The sequence below is a fragment of the Schistocerca americana genome, chromosome 2 (assembly GCF_021461395.2).
Source record: "Schistocerca americana isolate TAMUIC-IGC-003095 chromosome 2, iqSchAmer2.1, whole genome shotgun sequence".
Classification (NCBI taxonomy): domain Eukaryota; kingdom Metazoa; phylum Arthropoda; class Insecta; order Orthoptera; family Acrididae; genus Schistocerca; species Schistocerca americana.
Window position 1 is genome coordinate 726957036 of NC_060120.1, and position 18269 is coordinate 726975304.

The window sequence follows — 18269 nt, forward strand, 5'->3', positions numbered from 1 at the left end:
GTGGTTCCTAGTCCACGCTAAACTTTAAAAAGTGAAATAAAATTCCGTGTCCTAACCCTAGACTGGCAAATCGGGCACGACCGTCCGCCATGTCATCCTCTGCCAAGAGACTCATTGGATGGGGTATCGAGGGGCGTGAGGTCAGCACACCGCTCTCCCGGTCGTTGTCGGAACCGCTACTACTCTGTCAATTGGCCTCATGGCGCTGAGTGGACCGAAGTCGTTGGCAGCACCAGGAATCGATCCCTCGTCCATAGCTGCGCTGACCACAACTACGGAGGACTGCGTTAAACTGTAGATCCACCTACAAACGACTAGTGCCTAAGGTTGGACCAAGACAAAGGCGCCATGCCTAGTGAAGCATTGTGTTGTTCGAAACCAACGTCACGGTTGACGACGTCTTTATTTACCAACTTGGTTTGCATATCCTCAGTCCATGTTCTGCTGCATCGATTAAAAAGAAAGCTGCTTTATATGCATAGCTTTGTAGAGTGAAATGTAAAGTAGCGCTAATCCAATGGTTGGCTGGAACACAGCATTTCTTTACTACGCGTGGTCCTACTGCCGATAAGCCCTTTGCTTCCTCCAAAATTTGAACTGATTTACACAGCCAACTGTAGGGTGGAGGGGGTGGGTGGGAGGAGAACTACACTTCGATGTGGAAACCGAACCACGGTACTGCAACTATGCACTTTTCATCTCAACAGATCGTTGCCAAAGGTGAAAGAAGCGATAATCGACAGGATAAAAATAAATAAAAATCCTGACACACATTGGGGTTTAACCCCAGATCTTGATAGTCCGAAAGCTACACACACTATATTACAATACTAATCAAAAAAGCTATCAGCGGTGCTCCGGCAACAAAGGTATTCTGCCGACCGCTTGTTTCCATTCTTCGCAGCAGGGCGTAATTTTAATAGTGCTTATCTAATCTGCGCTTTGTTATATGATGCGGTATTCCTGGAGCCTGGCTTCCACGTGCATATAGGACCACACTGGGAATGGCAGCATGATTTCTTCACTGATGCAACGTTCGCTTTCCTTCCATCTTTCAAAGATTGAAGGAAGACATTGCATGTTCTAAGTTCATTCTCTTCCTTTGCGAGTTCGTATTCAGCACTGACGGGGTCACTGATATACGCAGCGATTCATCATTCGATAACACGAATTTTCACAGAAATTGACAAAATTGTTTGGCAGAAACATGAGAAACGAATTATTTTTGCATAGTAACCAATGCACATTGTTATCTAGTTTTCTACTGCTGGGGGGGGGGGGGGGGGGGGGGGAGAGGCGAGATGGAGGTGGGGGGGGGGGGACTATAAACGCACAGTATGAACAATACTTGTCCACCATACCAATTTGTACTAACATTCCTCCAGTTGAATACGACAAATTCTTGGCGTGTGAGATTGCGAATCAGTGAGTTACTGGCTGCAAATCAAAGGTTACTTGAAAAAAGAGACAGCATTGGTCGTATATTTTTTACTATTGCAAAATCGATTTTCTGTCACTGAGTGACCATCTTCAGTGCTAGAAGTTACAAATTTTTTCACATTACGATCAGAGAGTACAACATAGAAAATCACAATTACATCTGCATATGAACATAACACTTGTTAGAAACAAACCTATATTGTATAACTTAAATTGGGATGCACTGTTGTCACTAAGCTTACGGCAATCACATAGACTGAGGTCGCTGTTTACCTGCACTTGTTCAGCAGACCTCAGTGTGACGGGGCTTGACACGCCCTCTATGTGACATGTGTCACGTGAAGACATAGTGTTATTGGTTTTGCGAATTATTAACACTAAATAACTCTTGTACTTTTGTGAATGGTGTAGTAATTCAAATTTAAAATGTGCGTACAACACATAGCAGACGCAGGAGAATATCTAAAATACATTGGCATATTGTTTTTTATAAACTCTAAAACATAAAATAGATCGATGATAAGTTGTTAGAGTGCAGAACATATACAAAGCAAAAGATAATGCCAAAGAATAATAAATGAACAACATAAAAAGAGGCGCAACACAGGTCTTTCTTAAAAACGTAACACCCACCATCTGGCGTGGGAAGTCAAAAGTACAACGTTCGTAATTTATGTAACAAACGTTAATACCAAGGAGTCAGTATATAAAAAATAATAACGTTAATACCAAGGAGTCAAATATATAAAAAATAATCACAGTACGAAACTGCCGTTACTTAATAATTAAAATGCCGTGCAAATGTAAGGTGCGAACAAGTAGTATACATCAATCATCGAGAAACCATCATGAGGAAGGACAAGTAATAGTGTCACTTATACCAAAATGTACATTGTACTTTAGAGAAATTAAACATAGACTATGCACGATATCCAGCACTTATTCAAATAGCAAAAGAATTGTTAACATACATTAAAAATAATTACGTAAAGTGATAACCGGTTTGTATTACTTTGTGTCAACGCCTACGAGATGTCGCGCCTCTTTTTATGTTGTTCATTTATTATTCTTTGGCATTATCTTTTGCTTTGTATATGTTCTGCACTCTAACAACTTATCATCGATCTATTTTATGTTTTAGAGTTTATAAAAAACAATATGCCAATTTATTTTAGATATTCTCCTGCGTCTGCTATGTGTTGTACGCACATTTTAAATTTGAATTACTACACCATTCACAAAAGTACAAGAGTTATTTAGTGTTAATAATTCGCAAAACCAGTAATACTATGTCTTCACGTGACATGTCACATAGAGGGCGTGTCAAGCCCCGTCACACCGAGGTCTGTCTGCTGAACAAGTGCAGGTAAACAGCGACCTCAGTCTATGTGATTGCCGTAAGCTTAGTGACAACAGTGCATCCCAATTTAAGTTATACAATATAGGTTTGTTTCTAACAAGTGTTATGTTCATATGTAGATGTAATTGTGATTTTCTACGTTGTACTCTCTGATCGTAATGTGAAAAAATTTGTAACTTCTAGCACTGAAGATGGTCACTCAGTGACAGAAAATCGATTTTGCAATAGTAAAAAAAATATACGACCAATGCTGTCTCTTTTTTCAAGTATACCTGTTACCTGGTCGTAGTGCACAAGACAACATGGAGTCGCCAATCAATAAATCAAAGGTTTCTTTCTTTGGAAGACACACGTCGTTTTCGCGAAACCCTGTTGCGTAAATTTAGATAACCCATTTCCGAAGTATGAGAAACAATAATGTTGGCTCCGTGGCGAACAGACCGCACCAACAGGATAAGAGAAATCGGGACGCGTACAGAGGTACACTTCTTACCTCGTTCCATATGTGTATCTTAACATTGGTATTAATTACCTTCTGCCATTCGCTGTACAGTTGCTTGCGTGTTGTATAAATGGACGTAGATGGTCGGCGGGTTTGTGAATCTTTTGTCCCGAATAAGACACCAGTAGCTTAAATACTGCGCCACCCCGTCAAACAGAACCAGGCCTAAAACTTCGTGAAAAGACAGGGAAGAGTCACTCAGATTGTTCGGAGTGACTGAACCGGTGAAAGAATGTTGTGTAGCGAAACCTAATTACTAGGGCTTTTTAGTGCTCACAGTTGGACTTCATTTTTCATCTGAGATTGATCAAAATTGGCTGAAGAAAGCGTTCAGAATTTGGAAGGTGTCGCCGTCCTTCATATTCGGAGACGTTTCAATTTAACGGATATCTAGCTCGTGTTCAACATATCGGAAGGTACTTATTGAGTGACAATTTCTGAAAACAATATCCGTCAAATGACTAATACACTAAGCACCACATAAGCTGAATGGCACCTACTGTAATCCACAGACACACAGAGATCTAGATGAGGTAAATGAATAATACAAAAAGTGGAGACTGTGCCCCAACCCCAGTGAAACAGATGTGTGCGTATTCCACCTAAGACCACCCTTCGCCTATATAAAACTTAATATGTTAACTTCTGTTAAGCACATTTGAAGTGCAACTCCTAACCTTAACATGCACGCGTAATACTTGAGCGTTTGACTTTCAGGAAACATCTTTAAAGGACATATTAAAAAATTAAAACTAGGAACAGCGTTATCAGAACGCCGGCTGAAACAAAATGGACCGCACAAGGAGATACTTTACTTACAGCAGCACAATCGATTGTCTTCTGTTGCCCAATACTGTGCTCCTCTGTGGGTCAGAAGCAGTCATGTCATCAAGACTGATGCTCAGCTTAACAACACAATGATTTGTCACAGACGCGCTAAAATCAACACCAGCTGCCTGGTTTCATGTCTGGTCTAATTTAGCACCACCAGGTCTCAGACTACAACAGGTGGTGGACCGAGTATAGAGTAAGATAGACAACGTGCATCAGCTCCTAGGAACAGTCCAATCAACCAAGTTTCTTCTCGTCTACCACACAACAGGCTAAAATCTAGAAAGCTCGTGTGACATCTCAGCAGGCGCCACCAACGTGTTCTCTGCTAGAGTAAGTCTGGAGATCTAATTTGATTGTTTGGCTGGTGAATCACATTGACCCAATCGTAGCATCTACAAGCACCCAGCCACAAGAAAAATCGCATCAGAACCAGTCATGCACGATGGAAATCATTGTTTTCTAAAGGGGCGATTGCACACAGATCCGAATGGGGCTGTAGTACAGTGGAGCAAACAGTAGATCACATTATTCGTGAATGTGCAACATGAAGAAATAATATAACAAGACTATTGCATAGTTAACCTCACTGCAATAGAGCAATGCAATATCCTCAGTACCAGCCATCCCCTTTTGTTGAACATTTTAAAAATGTACCTGCACAGAGACAGCCTGTGGCGAAGTCATAGGCGCTCGCAGGCAGGCAACTTCGACAACCCTCTCATTCCGGATGGCCTACCAGCAGGTGCAAGAGCAAGAGTGTAGCCTGCCTACAGGGGCCTAGGACTCTTGCCACGCGTTCTGTCTATAAAGATAGATTTTTAAGGTGCTCAACAAAGGTGGGCGAGTGGGACTGATGCTGCTGCCAAAGTGGGTGGTCTTAGAAGGACCCTTTGCCGTCTGATTCATGCATGTGTCAAGGTCGCACATCTTTGATCACGCCACGGGAGAGCGCGAAACAGAAGGGCTGAAAAAGCTTAAGCACCTGTCGCTGCTTCGGATCGCGTTCAAATTTAGTCGATTGATTTTGAACTATCCTTAGAGGCAACGTACACCAGAACAAAAATTTCGGTCGCAATGTACTCCAAAGAGTTGTATCCACATTCAATGGGGTTGCCGACACTCAGTGTCCTTAAAGCACTGCTAAATCGCTCGCTGGTGTCAGCAGTGTCAAAGGCTGTGAAGCATGTTGTCCTTTTGTTCATCAGACTGCGAACTAAATTTTCGAGCGCTAATTTTGTAGGAATCAACACGTCAAGAGAGGGGTGGTTTTATTGACGCCCTTTCTGACACCCCCCTAAGGCCCTTTCGTGTCGATTCTGAGTGACAATGTACCTGAAATGTTTTCCTCGGTATTCGTGAGAAAACCTTGTGATTTTAACGGTGGGCGTCGCGATTCTGACCACAGCAGAGGCGTCAAAAGAAGGGGTGAAGTGTGGGTAAAAGGGGAGTGTGACGTTCGACTTGTCCACGGGGCGCTGGGGAGAGTAGTGAAATTTGGTGTCAATGTGACATCATTAACCCGCCATACACTTCACGTGAACTTCTGAGCTCTGCCTTTTATTTCCGCGCGTGTCGACAAGTTGCTGTCTGAAGCGGTGACGTCGCATGGGGGAGGGGGGGGGGGAATCCTTTGGAAAGGACGTAGCCGATCTCTTGCTCCATCCATGTTCAATTCGAGATTGATTTTCCTTCGTCATACGTAGGCTGTAAGGCTGGTGTGAAATACCTGCAGTGCAGCTTGAAGATGCCGCGATTGCAGCTCAGATGTATGATACTTCCGATGCTCCATTAAACTCTGCGATTGTGACGCTGTACAAACGCTGCTTCCCTGCTTCTGGAGGACTCCCTTTATTCTTTGTTCCAAACTTCCCTGCTTGTTGCCCGAAATCTTCGCAGGAAATCGGTGGTGAGAGATTCCGCAATGACTTCTATATGATGAATCACTTCTTTAGCCAAAAGATTTTATTTCCTTCAACGTCACAGTGCGCGTTTACACAGCAGGGGTGGGCTAAGTTAAGAACTGTGATATATATAATGTTAGTTATCATAAGCAACAGTGCGTATGTTTCTAACACTGTATATGTGCTTTAGCTTGAGGGGGGGGGGGGGGCGGGAATAGCTTATCTACTGAAATCTGTATCTCATGATGGGTTCTTTCACACTTGCAGGTAAGCATCGTGTACGGAATAGCAGTCATCGTCATCAATCTGGCGTTCGTTGCCACGGACACTATTCCATTGCATTATAAAACCAATTTGGACTGCAGTGTCGCCTGCTTGTTATACCACCAGGCCGACGACCAAGCACCTCGCGGAGCATACACATTGCGCCTGTCTTGCGTAATTTAGTCGCTACTATTGAACAACTGATCATTCAATAAAATGACAGAGTGAAGAATATCCACAGGCCGTAACTGAGCCACGGCGTGGTGGATCCACGCTCCAACCTTCCTCAAATGGCTGTTATTCTTGCAAATTTCAAGATCTTTAACTGGCAATATAGCCGTATTCACCGGCAGTGATTAGTAATTATTTTCCACAGCATTAGATCAATTAGAGAATGTTTTTAGCACCAATATACGTAATTAGATGTCTGGAAAGACACGTTGTATTGCTGGGATCCAATAAATTTAACGAAATTCAGACGATGCTCCAAAGCACTTCGTGCGTTTTTTCCCTAATGTTTAAAACCAGATACGATGTCTGACAAATATTAGAGATTTTCATAATGTTTCCGCGGGCTTTTTTTTGTACATTTTTAATCTCCTTTAGAACACTACAGCTTCCTCTAACTCTGCTACATAGGTTTCATTTATTTATTTCAAGGAGGAAGTATCGCCATCGCCGAACAAAAGGATTCATTCGTCCAACTGCCCCCATTCAGATTTTCTTTATCATTTCAGACAAATGGTTGAATCACTTCTATGCAAGACAAGTACACTACCTTCCTTTTTCCCTGTCAGTGCTGTACTCCTTTCGGAAACTTTTCATGATATCGCCGTTAACACTTAACATCTGTTTGCTGGAACCCACAGTCCAATATCAGGCGTCCTGAATCTAACGAAACTTAATTGAACACCTTCTGGATTGAGATTTTCACTCTGCAGGGGAGTGTGTGCCGACATGAAACTTCCTGGCAGATTAAAACTGTGTGCCAAAGCGAGATACGAACTCGGGACTTTTTGACTTATGCGGGCGAGTGCTCTACCATCTGAGCTACCGAAGCACGACTCACGCGCCGTCCTCACAGCTTCATTTCTGCCAGTACCTCGTCTCCTACCTTCCAAACTTCACCTTCTGGATGCCTCTGAACACTTCATCGTCAAGCTCAGGCTTTGGCTCCTGGCCACGTTCATACGTCTTTCAAAGATTTATTCTTCTCGTCCGTCGATAGCAATGAAACAAAATTACGTAAGGGAATAAGTCTACGTCTTTCATGACAACTTACCCTTTGGAAATAATATCACTGACTTTCACTAATTTCTTCTCTGAGAGGGGTGAAAGTTCTGCTGGTGATACAACGGTAACACTGAGTACAATACCATCAGATTGCTGAAGGCAAAGCAAAGGACGTAACTGAGAAACTGGAAATTTCATCGCTATGGCATCTCTTCAACTGTTACACCATGCGAACTAATGGTAGCTCGGAAATTAGTTACGTAAATTTAAGAATTCCTATGGATATTGCTACTGTTAGTCGTAATTTAGATTTCTCTTACTTTTCATACCTTGACTCTGTAGAATCTAGGTTTTGCCTTACTCCAAAAAGGCATATAACGTTCAGACTAGAAAAGGAATATTACTGTCTAACCCAGCTCAATCTTTCTGCCCGTAAAATACAAAGATAACTTAGCAGAAGTTACCACTCCAAGCGAGCAGTGTAGAACTGTTTGCCTACAGCTCGACAGATACGCCGTGAGTTCTTGCTTTACCGAAATCTCTGTGGAGACTTTTGGCAGGCTCTGTTCCGAGAAGATTTGTCAATATAACTGCCTGAGCAGCAGAAAAAATCCAAACAATAGCAACAAACGACTTCAGTGCATGCGTACATGAGATTCGTTTCGGTAAATTTGACGAGGACAGGCAAAGTACAAATGGCAATTTGATGAATCTCTATAGTAATCCAACAAAACTGAAAAACATAAATCGGACAGTTCCAGTGGGTAGTGGATGACGAACTTATGAAAACGTGCTGAGCCCAGCTACTGGAAACGCAGCTTATTACATTTCATTCAATTTGATTGCACAGCAGTAACAATGCATTGAGCGACCTTCAGAAACTACGATTTTATCATTCGAGAGCATTACACCTTTAACAGACTGGTCTCCAGTATGTAAATAAGATTATAAAATAAGTCTACAAACTAAACTCCTCCCGAACAGGCCATGAAGGCCCAACGTTACCGACCGGCCGCCATGTCATCCTCAGCCCACAGGAGTCACTTGATGCGGATATGGAGGGGCATGTGGTCAGCACACCGCTCTCCCGGCCGTATGTCAGTTTATGAGACCGGAGCCACTACTTCTCAATCAAGTAGCTCCTCAGTTTGCCTCGTGAGGGCTGAGTGCACACTGCTTGCCAACAGTGCTCGACAGGCCGGATGGTCACCCATCCAAGTGATTAACTTCGGTGATCTGACGGGAAACGGTGTTACCATTGCGGCAAGGCCGTTGGCAAATAAGTCTGAAGATGGATTTTTAAAAATTTCTATGATGTGTGTCTTTTTACGGAGATACAAAACAAATTTATGGTTGGTGTTGCTTATTTCAAGTTAAAGTTCGTTGATACTGCATGTACAGTAGCTAGATTTGTTATCACATTCGTTAAAGACAAACGATCGTCCTATACAAACATCAAAAAAAGTTCTGCGTCAGATCGGTTCCGAGAGTTCCGGAACCTGTACAGAAAACTGGAATAGAGATCAACGTAAATATCATTTCGCCCTTTTTATTGCTCATAAAAACCACGCACTGAAAGTTGTACCGCCATACAGCGAGAACTTAAGAAGTGGTGGTCCAGATTGCTGTGCACACCGGTACCTCTAATACCCAGTAGCACGTCCCCTTCCACTGATGTATGCATGTATTCGTCGTGGCATACTATCCACAAGTTCATCAAGGCGCTGTTGGTCCAGATTGTCCCACTCCTGAATGGCGGTTCGGCGTAGAACCCTCAGAGTGGTTGGTGGGTCACGTCGTCCATAAACAGCACTTTCCCATCTATCCCAGCCATGTTTGATAGGGTTCATGCCTGGAGAACATGCTAGCTACTAGTCGAGCGATGTCGTTATCTTGAAGGAAGCCACTTACAAGATGTGCACGATGGGGGGCGAGAATGCCTCGCCACTATACTGCCGATATGGCTGCACTATCGGTCGGAGGATGGCATTCAAGTACCGTACAGCCGTTACGGCGCCTTCCAAGACCACCAGCGTCGTACGTCAGCCCCACATAATGCCACCCCAATACAGCAGGGAACCTTCACCTTGCTGCACTCGCTGGACAGTGTCCAAGGCGTTCAGCCTGACTGGGTCGCCTCCAAACACGTCTGCAACGATTTTCTGGTTACAGGCGTATGTGACACTCGTCGGTGAAGAGAACGTGATGACAAGCCTGAGCGGTCCATTCGGCATATTGTTGGGCCCATCTGAACCGCGCTGCATGGTGTCCTGGTTGCAAAGATTGACCTCGCCATGGACGTCGGGAGTGAAGTTGCGCATCATGCAGCCAATTGCGCACAGTTTGTGGCTGCATGAGTGAGGCATGTCATCGACAGTTCCTATCTCTCTGTATCTCCTCTATGTGCGAACATCGCTTTGGTTCACGCCGAGACGTCTGGACACTTCTCTTGATGAGAGCCCTTCCTGGCACAAAGTAACAATGCGGATGCGATCGAGCCGCGGTATTGACCGTCTAGGCATGGTTGAACTACAGACAACACGAGCCGTGTACCTCCTTCCTGGAGGAATGACGAACTGATCGGCTGTCGGACCCCCTCCGTCTAATAGGCGCTGCTCATGCATGGTTTCTTTTTTTTACATCTTTGGGTGGATTTAGTGACATCTCTGAGCAGTCAAAGGGATTGTATGATACAGTATCCACAGTCCACGTCTTTCTTCAGGAGTTCTGAGAGCCAGGGTGATGCAAAACTTTTTGCTGTGTGTATTTCGGCAGCAGACAACAGAAAATATGTAATGTGAGGTTCATCTACATCTACATTTATACTCCGCAAGCCACCCAACGGTGTGTGGCGGAGGACATTTTACGTGCCACTGTCTTTACCTCCCTTTCCTGTTCCAGTCGCGTATGGTTCGCGGGAAGAACGACTGTCTGAAAGCCTCCGTGCGCGCTCTAATCTCTCTAATTTTACATTCGTGATCTCCTCGGGAGGTATAAGTAGGGGGAAGCAATATATTCGATACCTCATCCAGAAACGCACCCTCTCGAAACCTGGCAAGCAATCTACACCGCGATGCAGAGCGCCTCTCTTGCAGAGTCTGCCACTTGAGTTTATTAAACATCTCCGTAACGCTATAACGGTTACCAAATAACCCTGTGACGAAACGCGCCGCTCTTCTTTGGATCTTCTCTATCTCCTCCATCAAACCGATCTGGTACGGATCCCACACTGATGAGCAATACTCAAGTATAGGTCGAACGAGAGTTTTGTAAGCCACCTCCTTTGTTGATGGACTACATTTTCTAAGCACTCTCCCAATGAATCTCAAACCTGGTACCCGCCTTACCAACAATTAATTTTATATGATCATTCCACTTCAAATCGTTCCGCACGCATACTCCCAGATATTTTACAGAAGTAACTGCTACCAGTGTTTGTTCCGCTATCATATAATCATACAATAAAGGATCCTTCTTTCTATGTATTCGCAATACATTACATTTGTCTATGTTAAGGGACAGATGCCACTCCCTGCACCAAGTGCCTATCCGCTGCAGATCTTCCTGCATTTCGCTACAATTTTCTAATGCTGCAACTTCTCTGTATACTACAGCATCATCCGCGAAAAGCCGCATGGAACTTCCGACACTATCTACTAGGTCATTTATATATATTGTGAAAAGCAATGGTCCCATAACACTCCCCTGTGGCACGCCAGAGGTTACTTTAACGTCTGTAGACGTCTCTCCATTGATAACAACATGCTGTGTTCTGTTTGCTAAAAACTCTTCAATCCAGCCACGCAGCTGGCCTGATATTCCGTAGGCTCTTACTTTGTTTATCAGGCGACAGTGCGGAACTGTATCGAACGCCTTCCGGAAGTCAATAAAAATAGCACCTACCTGGGAGCCTGTATCTAATATTTTCTGGGTCTCATGAACAAATAAAGCGAGTTGGGTCTCACACGATCGCTGTTTCCGGAATCCATGTTGATTCCTACATAGTAGATTCTGGGTTTCCAAAAACGACATGATACTCGAGCAAAAAACATGTTCTAAAATTCTACAACAGATCGACGTCAGACATATAGGTCTATAGTTTTGCGCAACTGCTCGACGACCCTTCTTGAAGACTGGGACTACCTGTGCTCTTTTCCAATCATTTGGAACCCTCCGTTCCTCTAGAGACTTGCGGTACACGGCTGTTAGAAGGGGGGCAAGTTCTTTCACGTACTCTGTGTAGAATCGAATTGGTATCCCGTCAGGTCCAGTGGACTTTCCTCTATTGAGTGATTCCAGTTGCTTCTCTATTCCTTGGACACTTATTTCGATGTCAGCCATTTTTTCGTTTGTGCGAGGATTTAGAGAAGGAATTGCAGTGCGGTCTTCCTCTGTGAAACAGCTTTGGAAAAAAGTGTTTAGTATTTCAGCTTTACGCGTGTCATCCTCTGTTTCAATGCCATCATCATCCCGGAGTGTCTGGATATGCTGTTTCGAGCCACTTACTGATTTAACGTAAGACCAGAACTTCCTAGGATTTTCTGTCAAGTCGGTACATAGAATTAACACGATATCCTAATAAGGTTCAATTTATACCAATAATACAAACAGAAATGCTCCTGACAACGATTTCGAAGTCGTGGCTACAAGACCATGTGCGACAAGACTGCTGTTGAGCTGGGTGCGTAACGGGAAGGAAATATGGTGTTTGACTAAACTGAATAAGCTCGACGTAAGTAAAATATGGGATGATCATACCAGTCACAGTCTAAACTTTAGGCATAACTCATTTTTTTTAAATTGAAGTGCAAGGCGAATGTAACATGTGATAACTGTTTGCCGTACCAAAACTCGAACCCATATGCCTGCTGTGTGAGATTTTAAGCTTTCGGACGGCCCTTGAATCGTGTTCTGGTAGCAGCACACTACTCGTGCTAAAGCAACCTTTTGTATTGGAGTTCTGTATAGTCCAAAACATAGCTGGGCACGAGACAGTTAATCTGTTAATTAATGAAGTTAACTTTTCGAGTAAAGGATTAACTTTTAAGTCGCGTTTTAAAAAAAAACTTTAATGGATCCTTAACGTCCGTTAACATTATTTCAGACCGTTAATCGTCTTTTGGCATTGCAGCAATTGGGAGCGGCGTGTCTCAAGCTAGTGTGGACCAATGCACAGTAAACGCTTTTGTTATGAACAGAATTCCTTTACTAGTCATCGAATCGAAGACTGAAAAGCTGATAAAAACTTTGAACACCAGCAAAAGTTTAATTTAGAAGAGAACATTCGGCAGGCGCATCGTTGATGAGCATATTCCATTAAAGCAATATCATTAAGTAAGCGAATACCTGATCACTGAAATTCAGACTAGCCTACCTACGAGTATTTGATGATAACGAGTCATTACTTTCAAAAATTTCATTTTGACAACAAAGATAATCTTACCTTCTATTTTTACGAACTGTAGTGTAGTCTTTCTTGTACAGAGCCTTTACAACCTAATGTACAGACCGCCCATCAATTGAACAGTATAGATATTGAGATTATTACGTGCTCTTGTCTATTAGCAATTACGAGTTAACGATTAACTTCAGCTTCCGATAAATCTACTATCAAGTAACGCTTTAACGTTTAATGAAGTTAACTTTTTGGTTTATGTTGCCCAGCTACGATCCGAAAACAGTTCTCAAACAGTACAGCTGCAAAACAATAAAATATCGGAAACAAAACTTTGTAACAAGACAAAGTGCATATACAAAACGCATTCATTTCTCTAGAAGGAATTCCAATATTGGGCTTTAGTTTGTCTCTACGAAAACTAAAAACTTCCGCGAACGTACCGATGCGTCTCATAATTGTGCTCCAGAAGAGTCTGGTTGTCTGCAGATGACACTTCACTGCTTGTCAACGGTGGCTATGAGGATAGTTTAATTATTGTACACGATTCGGTAAGATCTGAGAGTACCACATCACTTGAGAGAAGCCATTACATAGTACTGTATTCCTTTACGAAAGCAAATTCAAAAATGTCCTTTTAAAGCCCCGGATTGGAACTAATGAACAGCTGCATCATAATGTTAACGGTTTATATCACCTTAGTCTTCGAATTAAATGGTAGATGACTGCCCTTTATGAGATTACTTGTTCTGGCATACAGTCACATACGTCAGTGTCTACGCAGTAATATTTATTCTTATTGTACTGGAAACAAATTTTAACCAACGATGGGAAAGAAGTATCCAGAGTTCTAGACAAGAAAGACATCAACCATACGCATTGGAACTCTTACAAAAAGCTGTACGTATCTTGAACTATCTGTCATGAAATTTGTAACTATTTCGCCATTCACCGCGAAGTTAATATGAGAGCGCCCCACCATTCAAATCCTGAGTTCGCTTCGCTCTTTAAGACATATCGAAAATTTAACTGGTCCATAGCTGATGTAATCTTTTATCCCCTGCCCCTCCTGAAGAAGAGATTTAAGGATATTGCGAAATACAAATCGAAGAGCTGACGTTACGTGCCACAGTGTTGTGCCCGTGTCATCTCCAATGGAATCTGAAAAACTGGTCCACACAAATTTCTGATACTCTTTAAAGTACAGCTTACATACCGTTTTCAGATACAGGCACTTGTTCTTACAGTGACGCAGCCAGTCCTTCTGCATGGCTGTCAAATATAAACTCAGTGTTCTAACAGGTGCTACACCCAATGTTGACCAGTGAAGTATAAGAGAGAGCATCCGGTGCTCCTGATTATTCTGGCTGAACTACATTGCGCGTTAACTCATATAAAAAGTAATGAAGTAAAATGAGGCTACTACGTAAAATCACATCAGATTTCTTTTGTTGTCCATTTGCTGTCCACTCATCAGGATATTTCTTGTTGTGCAATGACGCCTGAAGGACAATATGTCAACAAAGCAAGACTATGTATCAACAATGCGAGACGACTCCCCTGAGAAACCTGTGATTTTTTTAAACTCCCAACAAAATGTGTGTGTGTGTTGCAACAAACCAGTCGGAACGACCACGTTACAGTACAGGTCATATTCTAAACGTGTGCGCAGAATATGCATTGCAGCACTGAAATAACACAGCAGTTTTCGTAATAGAACAATACACTTACCAAATAGATTAAGAAGAATAATTCCCGACTGTCTAATTATGAATCTGCTTACGTAAAGAGGAAACAAACCTGTAGCTTCTGCCAACGCCAAAAAGCATCACGTGTGAACTGGAATTATTGCTTAGTTTCATTAAACGAAATACATGGGTGGAATAATTCGTTGTTCTTAGTCGATTGCCTGCAACGCCAATTTCAGCGTTCTAATGAACGTCTCAGTACTTGCCAGAAGTACGCCCATACAGTGACATCCTAATCACGACAAAAAATATCAACATTCCGTTATTCTAATAGTGTGAAGCGCATCCAAGAATCCGTACACGTTTCCCCGACTTATATTGAGGCCTATCGTCTAGCGCTGAGCAATGCGTAATATGAAAATATAGAAGTTACATTTCTCTAATATATACAATGGCAAATATAACCGCTTCACAGTCAAAATATTTTGACAAATTATACATCCAATTTAAGAGCGCTTAACATTGATGAAAAAAAAAAAAAATGAGCCTTTAAGACTCCTAAATTCAGCAACGACGGGTGCTGCTTCGTGGATATTCATTTGATTGAATAACTTTTTAACTACACACATGGTGGCATAAACATGATTCCGAAACGCAGATTGCTGCCAGCAAAACGTGACAATCTACCCACTCGAGTTCTTATCTCCGTAGTGGTGTTACGGCATTTTGGCGCCAATTATGCGTCTGTATCCTGAGATCGCTATAGCGCTGCGGCAAATGACTGGAGTTACGTGCTATCATTACAGAAAAGGAAAAAAAGATATTACGGTGGTAGCTCGTAAATCTACATTCCTACCTTTAAAGCAGAAAATTTTCCTGTAGTTTAAAATAAGAACAATATTGATTTACTTAAAATTAAGATGGTAAACACGTGGTATTCGTAAAGCATAAATGGAGCACTAAAGAGAGTCGTGTATCACAGAATACAAGGCGACAGAAGGATCGCAGGTTGGTACTTCGATATACATTCATTACATAGACATTATAGCTGTTACAGACCTTTAACGTTCGTCACAGTAAGCAACGCCGGGCCTCACACTGTTATTCTCGCTGTAGCACTGAGAATTCAGATGTAGGAAACCTTGCACGACCTGATATCGATAGTCTACGATATATCGACTCAGTACAACGGTCATCAAAGTCAAGTCCGAAGTATGTAAATATTTTGTCAGTTTTAGGTACAAACTTACGACGGCGCAGCATATTGACATTTGCTGTTGTTGATTTACATATCACAAACAAATATTCAAATACGAATTTGCCTAGCCATTGACTTTTTTTAAATGAAGAGCCACACTTATTTCTAATGTATTCTAGTGTTACGTACCTATCGATGATCTCAAGCAATAAATGTCGAATTTCATTTCCATCACCTCCTGCGTAGGTACCAGTGGCAGGTACTAACCATATCAAACAAAATGGGCTTACAAATTTCTGTAATCAATAGAACGTAGGACGCTATGCTTTCAGAAAAATCTCTGGACACCTGCAAAGACAAGTACAAAAGGAAAGAGGAATGTTTTAGCAGAGAAAAATATTCCAAGCTTATAAACATGGAATGAGATACCCCGATTGCACAATTGCGGCTCGTGCAGTTGGTGGTAGTTACAGTATCTCTGGGTAGGACGGTGTGTTTATGTCTGCCGTAAGGAATGACAGGTGTTGAACATTCGTGTCTTTGAAGATATAGACTATTGTATCTAAATAAAATTAGTCATGGGGACTGGTAAGTATATGTCAGTAAGAATAAAAATTTACTCCGCGAATACCGTGTTTTTAAACCAGCTGTCTTTTTCAGGTGAGATGAGCGAAAGTGAAATGCTGGACGTCGTCGAGGCTCGGATAACACTGTTGGAAAAACAGATTTTGGGAAAGCGAGACGTTCCAGAAAATTACACGCCTGTATCAGAAGCAATTTCACGGACAAGCAGCCACTTGCAGAGTGCTATATCAGGTCGAGAAAAAATTACTGCCGTCATGAAAAGATTGTCAGAACTCGAGAAATATCTTAACCCTAGTAATGATATGTTGGGTGCGGCTGACATCGATGCTATGTATCAAACTATACTACTTTCTGAGCCACTGTTAAGGAATAATGTTGTACTTTTAAATCAGATAAAGGAACTAGAACCAGTACTAAATAGTGAACATACAAAAAATGTGCCAGCATTGTCTAAGCGACTTGAACAATTAGCTCTTACAAATTTAGAACTTAAAGATAAAGCAGACGATTTATGTGGAAACTTTCGTGATTATATACAAGAGTATAATAGCGTTATTACAGAAATATCGCGTGCACTTGTGAAATTTGATGCATGTCTTACTCGATTGGAGATTGAAGCTCAGCCTAAGGTCATTGATGACTGATGTTGCCGAGTTCCGAATGTCTTTCAAGCCTTTTATAGTGTATAATTCCTGTAGTCTAGCTATCAGTACTGGTATTGTAACGGACGAATTGCATCTGTGGACACAGTAGATCAATTTGTGCACACCATTTAATAACTTTGCAAATCTACTTGTGAAAACCAATTATACATATGTAATTGCAGGAACTTTGTGTTTAGTTCAATAAGCTTGCATTGTCAATCGATTATTTCTGAAAATGTGAATAAAAAGTTAACGTATTTGATGTGCTTCACTCACAGTAGGGCCCATTGGTCCCTGAAGCTTGTACTAAGGATTATGCTGTAAACTATGTTTCATTAAAAAATAAATAAAACTAGTGTAATGCTGTCATGTTTGCTTCACATATTCACATTCTCAATGAACAATAATGAAATATATTTTGTGATTATTTAAAAACCGACAGCAAATTCCATTTCTTGAGTGAAAAAAAAAAAGTCATGAAATTTTGTATAGTCCTATTACTTCTGCAGAACCCAAAATTTGCATGTGATCTTTAAATTAAATAACTGCATTTTTACCTGCTGTTGTCTCATGAAGAATAACTAACAGAAGATTGTTATTATTATTATTATTATTATTATTATTATTGCTGCTGCATTAAATAGAGAAAGTGGCTAAAATTTGAATTCTTGTAGGGAGTCAATACACCTACAGATACTGAATGTTGCCTTTTTACAGTGATGTCATACATACACAAAAAGGAAGAGAACACATTACTTACTTGCTTTTATATTATGTTTGGCAATGTATGTTGCAGTGAGACACTGATCCATAGAGTAGCTTGAGATCTAGGTTAGTTTGAAACATGACAGAGTGGTTGTAAGTAAGCAAACTCAATGAATCTGACATGACAGTAACTTTCAATCTTTTTTATAGTGCTTTACTGTGCATACTGGATTTTGCTGTGTTTTTTGTCAAGGCCAATGAGCGGTTTTGAAGGCTTCAGCTAAACTGTTTCTTGATAATGTTAAGTGGACTGTGTTGTGAAAATCTGGTATTTTTAAGCAAGTCTTATCACTTTTTGAGCTGTGTCAATGTTTGTTGATGTGAACAATGCTGAGTTGCACTGTGATTCAGAATCCACATTGAACTGTAGGTCTCTGTATAACTGGCTGGGTAAGTCAGATCAAAGGTTGGAGGAAGGCAATGGCTACCACCTCCCAGTGGACCATACCTTATCAATAAC

At 41.7% G+C, this 18269-nt stretch overlaps 2 protein-coding genes across 3 annotated transcripts in view; one reads left to right on the forward strand and one right to left on the reverse strand.

Moving 5' to 3' along the window:
* The window catches only part of LOC124594586 (sodium-dependent phosphate transporter 2), a 333885-nt gene extending 318104 nt beyond the window's left edge, over window positions 1-15781 (reverse strand). For both annotated transcript variants that reach the window (XM_047132958.1, XM_047132957.1), the window contains exon 1: window positions 15677-15781. The gene's annotated coding sequence lies outside the window, so the exon portion shown is untranslated. The remainder of the gene's footprint in view (window positions 1-15676) is intronic.
* Window positions 15782-16095: 314 nt separating this feature from the next.
* Window positions 16096-17406, forward strand: LOC124595360 (dynactin subunit 3-like). Its single transcript, XM_047134078.1, has 2 exons — window positions 16096-16403; window positions 16476-17406. The coding sequence occupies exons 1-2, from the start codon at window positions 16394-16396 to the stop codon at window positions 17042-17044; spliced, it is 579 nt and encodes a 192-aa protein (XP_046990034.1). The 5' UTR covers window positions 16096-16393; the 3' UTR covers window positions 17045-17406.
* The last annotated feature ends 863 nt before the right edge of the window (window positions 17407-18269 follow it).